The 9,318-nt window shown below is 40.6% G+C and overlaps 1 protein-coding gene across 1 annotated transcript; it reads left to right on the forward strand.

Annotated features, from left to right (window-relative positions):
* Positions 1–336: 336 nt before the first annotated feature.
* LOC147310706 (nanos homolog 2-like) lies at positions 337–1,789 on the forward strand. Its single transcript, XM_086269289.1, has one exon. The coding sequence runs from the start codon at positions 438–440 to the stop codon at positions 936–938; it is 501 nt and encodes a 166-aa protein (XP_086125415.1). The 5' UTR covers positions 337–437; the 3' UTR covers positions 939–1,789.
* The last annotated feature ends 7,529 nt before the right edge of the window (positions 1,790–9,318 follow it).

Genomic DNA, 9,318 nt, shown 5'->3' on the forward strand with positions numbered 1-9,318 from the left:
AACAGGTAAGGTAACACCTGATTCTGTTCACATGGACGGAGTTTTTTCAGTGCTAAATAGTCTGCACATCCCGGCTCTTATTATTTATTTTGCTGCGTTATTTTGCAAAATTATCTAATCTAAAAATAAACTACATAAATGAGTGCGATGCAATATTTTGCTCTTGGTGTTTTCAGTCCTTTATGTCCATCTTATGTGTCCTTTTTTTCTGTTATCAATCAACCAACCGATCATTCGATTAAAGGCCTGTCAACGGGCTTCGTAAAGGTTCTTTTAAGGTCACCAGAAAGCTACATAAAAGACTGCACCTGCACCTGCACCAAAGTTCTTTTTTTTTTCTCTCTATCTCCGAACATTGTTGCATTTTAAAACCTTCTTCAGTGAGCTATAAATATGAGGCGCTCCAAACACACTCTCAGTTTTACTTCTGCCAAAAAATGACCACAATGCCGAGACAACTGGAGGTCCAGAACTCGATCCTCACTGGTGGGGACAGCTTTAACATGTGGCACGACTACATGAATCTGAGCCAAGTGTTCGAGAAACTGTGCAGCAACCGTGAGGTTGATAACCGAGACACCGAGCGTCCAAAGAAGGGACAAGCGCCCCCTTGGAGTAAGGTCCACACTTCCACTCGGGGGAAGAAATCCTCCAAAAACTCATCACAGTCCAGTCCGACCAGCAGCGCGTCGGACACCAGCAGCAGCGCCTCATCCTCGGACTACTGCCGCTTATGCAAGCAGAACGGGGAGACTCCGAGGGTGTACCTATCTCACAAGCTCAAATCAGACGACGGGATAGTTTTCTGCCCCGTCCTCCGGAACTACACTTGCCCGATCTGCGAAGCCACCGGTGACAGCGCTCACACACGCAAGTACTGCCCGCAGATGAAGTGCGAGGCTGCTGGGAGGATGCAGACGGTAGGCAAGTTCTGGTAGCTGCTGAAAACTGAAGCTGCGAGAAACTGTACATATTTACCGAACTGTTTGGGGTATGTGTTCGTGTTGGCAGAGACCGTTTCAGTTCCAAAGACTGTTTCAAGTTTGACTGTCAAACACTCCGCTGCAGTCTGCAGCAAGGAGCTCTCATCCAGCACATCTGTGGAGCCCCGAGCCGGGGTGAGCGCTCTCAAAGCTCGGTAAAAATTAAACTCTTTAAAGTCCTCGAGTGTTTATTGTTGTTGTTATTGTTGTTGTTGTTGTTTAATATGATACAATTTCGGGGGTACTTCATAGGTCACAAGTGAAACACTAAAGTGGCTAACCTTTCTGTGGAATTAAATAGATTTCTAAAAATGTGCCCATAGTGTCAGTGCGCGAGTCTTTTAGTTAAAATGCAAATGCTATATTATCCCTCATGTCAGACAGATTATTCGACAAAAACGTCAGTATTTTGTCTTTTTTTTTTTTTTTTTTGGTATTATAGAAAATTTTTAACTCACATGCAACTCTTCCACTTGAAGTTACAGATGTACCTGAACTCACCAGAGAACATGCGTCATAAAAAAATAATTAAATTAAATTAAAAGTAACACTTCAAGGCAAAAGTGAAACGATTATGTGAAGTGAGAAATTGAATTAAGGTTCAATAGTTTTAGTTTCAAAATAGAGGGGCTGGGGAAATACAGTATACAAGGTCAAAACAGAGTTTGTACAAGTTTGTACAAAGACAGCTGCAGTGTTTGTGTTTTCTAACTCAGGTGTCTCAGCTGAAGAACTGCGGGGTGATTTTAAGAAATCCCCTGTCAATTGGTTATGAGCAAAAATTGTTTCTATAAAATAAAAATTAAAAAAACACAAAAAAAACCCCCAGTTTCAACCGTAACGTGAAGTACACATTTTATTATTTTTTTCCTTTTAGTGAAAGGAAACAGCCGTCGCCGGTATGCTAGTGCGCACGCTCCACCCCCTCCTACGCCTCTTTCCCCCCCTTCTTTTTGCTTTGTAAATAAACAGAAATGTGACTTTTGCTTCATAAACAGTTTGACAAACAAGTGGTGCCTGCAGGGTGTATATTCATGGTATAACCGGCATAAACACAGCCTCACTTCGTGTGTGATTGTGCAGGAAATACAACTGTGCGCTCAGCTTCGAAAAAGGACCGCATCTATCCATTTATCCTCATCTCACCTCTATGTATGTGCTCTCTTTGAGCGCAGGTGCGGCTCTTTGCTGTGACACATCTCTAATGTAGTCTAGACGCTCCGGCGCCAGGGGTCATCGGGTGACACACACACACACAAACAACAAGTAACACAACATGGACCATGAACTCTGCGTGACTCAACTATACCAAGACAGTTCACCTATTACGAGCCTTTAAAGTAAGCTTATTGCTAAATAGTCTTGATATTTAATCAACAGGTAAGGTAACACCTGATTCTGTTCACATGGACGGAGTTTTTTCAGTGCTAAATAGTCTGCACATCCCGGCTCTTATTATTTATTTTGCTGCGTTATTTTGCAAAATTATCTAATCTAAAAATAAACTACATAAATGAGTGCGATGCAATATTTGCTCTTGGTGTTTTCAGTCCTTTATGTCCATCTTATGTGTCCTTTTTTTCTGTTATCAATCAACCAACCGATCATTCGATTAAAGGCCTGTCAACGGGCTTCGTAAAGGTTCTTTTAAGGTCACCAGAAAGCTACATAAAAGACTGCACCTGCACCTGCACCTGCACCAAAGTTCTTTTTTTTTTCTCTCTATCTCCGAACATTGTTGCATTTTAAAACCTTCTTCAGTGAGCTATAAATAGGTCACAAGTGAAACACTAAAGTGGCTAACCTTTCTGTGGAATTAAATAGATTTCTAAAAATGTGCCCATAGTGTCAGTACAGGATTGTGAACATCGCAACGCAAAGTTTTTGATTTCTCTCAAAACATATATTTCTTTTCATGTTGAACAGATAATATCTTTAATTTGAGTCAAAGTGATTTGCACTTGAACACGCCCACCAGAAATAGACCGGGACCCATTTTTATTCTGCATGGCTGCTGGAAACATCATGTCACATCTTTGATTAATTTCATCTGAAAATAAACGTAAGTAAAGCCAAGTGTGTTACAAAAGCTTTTATAATTTGTATTGCCAAAATCGCAGAAAATAACCCCATTTAAGCTGGGTCGACAGCCACCCCTAATTTTTGCATGATTGTAGCTGCTAGCTATAAGCTAGCTAGCTATCCTGCGCAACGTTAGAACTGGTTACCAGAAACCGACCATCACAGTCGGGAATACAAGTTAGTATACTGGTAAAAAACGGCTTTTTGCCTAACTAGCTAGCGTTACCACGATGCATCGGTGGTGGATAAAGCTAGCTAGCATAAGTTCATAGTTCATAACATTCATAGTATAACTCCGTGCTCCGCTTCGTTTGAATTTTTCTGGTGAGCTCGCGGTTTCTAGACACAAGCTTGTGTTTGTGCGCGCACGTTTGTCTCTCTTCATATAAATATCTGTGTGTTATGTGTGTGTACACCGAGCGCAAAAGATAATTATTAATGTGCATGATTTAGAGACAGAAATAACAAGCCAGCATATAAGATCAATGACATAAGACTAATTCCTTCAATTGACTTTCAGGCGCAGCTCGGAAAAATGTGCATTTTCTGAAGAAATTTTAATTTTAACAGCAAAAAATTGACCCTATGCCAAACTTAGTCGCTAATGGCTGGTCTGTAGACTGTTTGGTATGTCATGTTACGTATTTCTTGGTTTTTCTATGTAATGTGTTTTATAGAGAAGTAACATTATTCTTTTTTTTCTGTATGCTTTCAGAACCACAGATCGCTCCATCCATTCCATGGCTGAAGCATACATTTTCATTTAATCTGAACAGGTATCATTTTGCATTTACACTGCACATCCTTTTTAAACATTTCATAATAATCTAGACTCTCCCTCATTATCCTCTCATTCACCTTGCTGATGTGTTGAGGACTTGATAAAAGAATACATGGTATGTCCATATCTGTTCTGTCTCTACATGAGATGCAGTCTCTTGATGTAAATTTGACAACTCTGCTATTAAATGCAGTGATTAATGTAGGACAGCAACGATTAATCAACTCATCAAGTTAATATCTTAGGGTTCTGTATTGTTTTCTTTTTTTTTCTTGGGCTTTGTGGAACATTTATGAAAATGTTCCACCATTGATTTAATTTAATGATTATGCAATTCACAATCTGATTAGTCAAATAATTGTTCTAATAGTCTGTGACCAAACAACTATCAAAATAGTAGTTTATTATGGTCAAAGATTTATCAGGTGTGCCAGACTTCAGTTCTTCACTTGTACATTTTGTTCCATATTTTACCTCAAGATATCCCAGAAAGATGAAGCTGAGGAAGAGCTGCAGAGTACCACCATGGCACTCTTCGTCTTCAGGGACAACTCAAGCCTCCTACATCAGCCTCGAGACATCGGGATAATCATTGATGGTGTGGAAGTCCTGAATGAGTTGCCTTCTGTGGCAGCTGGAGTGGCAATGGTCTTTGGACTCTGTTATGCTCTTAATATGGAATATCCACGAGGATTCAGGTTCACCTTTGAGGCTCTTCAAAAGATTATGATGGAGCTTGACTTTAACAAGATGACCTCTAAGATTCGCAAACTTAATTGTGAACTTAACACTGCACAGTAGTGTGTTTGCATGCATGTGTGCATGTGTATGTGCACATGCATGTGCATGTGTGCTTGGTTATTTTGCTTGGTTGGCCTGCAGTGGTATTCTACATTCAAAATTTATAAGAACACCCATTTGAAAGGGAGATTTAAGTTGATTTCATTGATACATGTGTAGATTTTTTTTTTTTTTACATTGTACAGGCACAGTGCACATATAAACATTTTTGAGTACTTGCAAATTGGTTTAAAAATAGTTTTTATAATGGTTTTATGCCAGTTTTAGACAGGTTGCAGGTTTTATACTGGTTTTCAAAAGATTGCAGGTTTTATACTGGTTTTCAAAAGATTGCAGGTTTTATAAAACAAACATTTCTCTAATCATTTCTGCCGTAGCACTAAATCTGTATATTACTAATCCTCTCTATTGATTATAGTTAAAATGGTTTGGAACAATAAATAATTTTGAAATAATTGGTTGGCCAACTGTCTTGTTTTTTATAGGAAATGCAGAGCATTTTTGAACTGAAATGAAATGTAAAAAATATAGTTTGAATATATGTAAATCAATTACCTGGCTTCAACACAAACATATTAGTTCATGTTAATTTGGTTCGATGTGAATACATTAGGTTGGTTAAATTTCAATATATTAGCTTGGTTCAATAATTAAAATATGGTTCTATGTAAAAAAATCAATTTGGATCAATGCAAAATTTAAAGTTTCAGTCAAGTCTAGTAATATTGTTTATATCAACATAAAAGTATCAGGTCATATCAAGTGACTCAATTTGGATTCTATAAAGCCAAATATTTTGGATGTGACAACTGGACATCATTTTTTAAAATTTGAATAGGGTTATTTTTTTTACAGTGTAGTTTATTTCTCACAGTTTTTTAAAAATTCTCTTGCTTTATGGTTCTTAGCGCTGTTACCAGTCTTTGCATTTATCATCATTTTTTCTCTTTTTTCTTTCATGTTACACAAACATGATTACATATTGCATATGAATCAAGGTTGTGCAGAGGTGGTTGCATTTCCCAGACAATCATGCAAAATATATACATTTCTTTTTTTAAAAATGACATGGTGCGACAGGACTGTAGCACAGTAATACAGCAACATCAGAGGCAAATTCCATTCAAGTTTTGCAAGCCTAGCTTTGAACTTTATTTAAATAAACGGCAGTGACTCGTTATGACAAGGATCATTCGTAATCTCACTCAAACCATGCTGAACGGCTCTAACCCAATTAGGAACATAGGGTTGTTGTTTTTTTTGTTTTTTTTAAAAAGAAAAGAAAAACATAACTGAACACAACAGTATGTCAGTGCAGTGACTAATCAGGCAGTACAGTTTCAGGAACCGTTTTAACTGAGGCAGGATGGCATTTTGGTTTTTAAATGGGCATTTAAAACCTGAAATAATCCTAAAGGCTTAGACAAAAAGGTGACATTTGTTTTCGAAATTGAGGTGATGGGCATCTTAGTCGCTGTCACTCCTCATTTCATTTCATTTCATTTCATTTCATTTCATTTTTATTTATTTCACACTTGGTACTACAATCAAACAAAACAACCACATCTTCTGTCAACAAAACACAACAACCTCTCTGGAGCAGCCTCTTTCCACTGGAGGGCACGGGAACCTCATGCTTCACTGAGACCTTTGACTTGCTTTTGCTGTCCTTGTCAAGCAGCTCCAAACCGTCATTGATCTTCTTCAACATCTCGTAACGCTCACGCCCACGAACAGGGAGGAGAAAAACCTCCTTGTCGTCCCCCTCAGCACTGGAGGTACATTTGGACTTCTTTGTGGATGTGGTGTCAGGAGGTGGTGCGCTCTTTCGTTTTTTCGCCTCTTTGGTGCCGCTCTCCTTCTTCTGTTTATTGTCCTCCTGTAGCTGTAACAAAGAGGGACGAAATAACAAAAAAGAGAAACATATTTGTCAAGTAATTTTACCCCCCCCCCAAAAGTGGCATTTAACATGATGATATTCTACTGCCTTCTGGGGGAGGGAAGGAACAGCGGTTTTTCTTTTGAGTTTATATTCAAGTTTTCTCCTTCTTGCCCCCTCTGGTGTACAATTTCTTCCTTTTTCCTGTTTAAAAAGAGTTCACATATTTTGTCATTTGACTGTAAGCAGTGCAAGGAGGAGATGCTCGCTTTTTGCATGACAGTCTGCCACTTCAGTCTTCCCTTTCTTTATAAGGCTGGAAAATACTTCAGACCCCTCCTCAGGCAGTAAGGGGCCTGAGGTGGGGTCTGAACTGTGGGTACCGGTATGAGGAGAGAAGGGGGACAGGACTGGATAGTGGCTTAAAGTTAGGATTTGGTTTGATTAGGTGAGCCGGTTTTTGGTTGTGTCTGCTTATGATTTGAAACAGGTCTGAAATGAGAGAAAGAGGAGTTTGTTCCTGGGGAATTATAAGACAGTGGTGTCCCGTTTTCCTTCTCATTAATCATATGAGAAGAATGAAGGCGTTTTAAAGATTTTTGAGTTGAGGTTTGTCCTTCTGCAGCTATCAGTTTTCTAAAGAACTCGTCCTCCTCATACTGCAGAGTGTTTAGGAAACTTGGCTCAGAGCTGCAGAAGTTCTTGACTGTCGTACATTTGTGGTTAGTCTGATGAAACTCATTTTCAGTGTACTGACTGAAAGTGAACAGCGGGTCCTGACTCCACGTCTGTGGTAAAGGGTTAGGGTGTTGAAAAAAGATCAGGGAACCAGCAATCGCCGGTTCCTTGAGATGCACTCTCCACCGTGGGACAGGATGGTGGTACCCCTGCCCCAGTTCAAAAAATTGCCCATCTTGGGTTTACGCGCATCTACTGAGCTCTTCGCGACGTTTCGGCGTTCCTTCGCCTTCTTCAGGCCGAGCTCAGTGTGTCTGTGTTGTGTGCCTTGTGCCAGAACTAAACTGAAAATATTAGAGCAATATTTCAATGAAATATCCTGAAACGCGTACCTTCACTCAGAAATCGGGGCTGGGGAAACAAAAGCAGAGTCTGAAAGTTTGAGGACAAACAGTCAAATCTTTTTCTCTCTCTCTTTTTTTTTTTTTAAACATGTCATAAAGACGAGACCCACAAACTCAGTATGTCTACTCATTAGCTACCTTGCATTATAAATATATAAAGTTTTAAAAAGTGCTTATTAAAAGAAACTATAGTGATGTGATAACTTCCAGCAGTGTCATTCTCATTTTTGTTCTTGACCAGCATTAATACGAAATGTCAGGGAGAGCAAAACGGTCGTCCTTCACAGTCCTCCTCCAACACTGACAAGGATTGTCCACAAAAAAACCCCAAAAAAACCCCCCAAAGAACTGGTCTCCCATTAACATTCATTCAACGTGTACACAAAGATAGACGTTTTTGGAAAAGCATATTTAATACAAAAGGAGACTTCTCAAACTAAAGAGGAGAGTATTGGCGACTGGTAACACACTGCTGCTGCGACCGACTGGAACACAAGATGACAGGTAAAAATTAAAATAACTAGCAATAATTAGGGGTTAGGTTGGTGTCTAGGTGGGGGTTTTGGTGGGTGCCGGACGCTGTGGCGAAGAGGCCACGCCGATGGCTTCTTCGGTTCTGGAGATATGGCGAATCGGACCAAAAAGGATGGGACAAAACGGTCCCAATCGGAGAAAGGAAGGTGCAGAGGGCCTGGGTCCACCACCACTGTACTCAGCAGGCCCTGCCGGGTCGTTAGACACGCAGCATGGCAGGGATCGGTGACATAACATGTAGCAGTTTCCCTTCACAGAAGCGTCTGCAGCAGGTGGGTGGAGGAGGAGGCAGCAGAACCAGGCCTTTGGAGCACTGTGTCATCTCCTGGTCCTGATGCTTTGAATCTCCCTCTCTGTCTGTCTGTCTGTCTGTCTGTCACACACACACACACACAGAAGCTGGTCAAGTGCTGTGCAACTGGGATTGCACCTGTCGTCCACAGGAGGGCGCCTAGCTGGGAAGTCCAGTACATTCCATATTAAAGTTGTTGCAAGTGCATTTTTTGTGTAAAAGACAGACACACACACACACACACACACACACACACACACACACACACACACACACACACACACAGTAAGGTCTGAAGTGCAAAATTTGAATTACATTCCTTTGTATCTCTCCCTCTCTCTCTCTCTCTCTCTCTCTCTCTCTCTGTCTCTCTCTCTCTCTCTCTGTCAACACACACACACACACACACACACACTCACACACACCAAAGCACACAGACAGAAGCTGGTCACAACTGCTGTGCAACTGGGATTGAACCAGGGGGGCTCCCTCTGCTGGCTCAATGCGGTACAAAGTGTCAGAAGCTGTTAGATATCTGCTTTTGACAATCAATTGCACCTGTCATCCACAGGAGGGCGCCTAGCTGGGAAGTCCAGTACATTCCATATTAAAGTTGTTGCAAGTGCATTTTTTGTGTAAAAGACAGACACACACACACACACACACACACACACACACACACACTGTAAGGTCTGAAGTGCAAAATTTGAATTACATTCCTTTGTATCTCTCCCTCTCTCTCTCTCTCTCTCTCTCTCTGTCTCTCTCTCTCTCTCTCTCTCTCTGTCAACACACACACACACACACACACACACACACACACACACACTCAATGGAGTATAAAATAAAGACCGGGGCAGTTCTCTCACTGGAGTCTCTTAGAG

The sequence above is a fragment of the Aulonocara sp. 'chitande type north' Nkhata Bay genome, linkage group LG17 (genome assembly GCF_057382095.1).
Source record: "Aulonocara sp. 'chitande type north' Nkhata Bay isolate Kocher_YH1m ecotype deep benthic linkage group LG17, A_spYH_male_GT1.1, whole genome shotgun sequence".
In the NCBI taxonomy this organism is placed as follows: domain Eukaryota; kingdom Metazoa; phylum Chordata; class Actinopteri; order Cichliformes; family Cichlidae; genus Aulonocara; species Aulonocara sp. 'chitande type north' Nkhata Bay.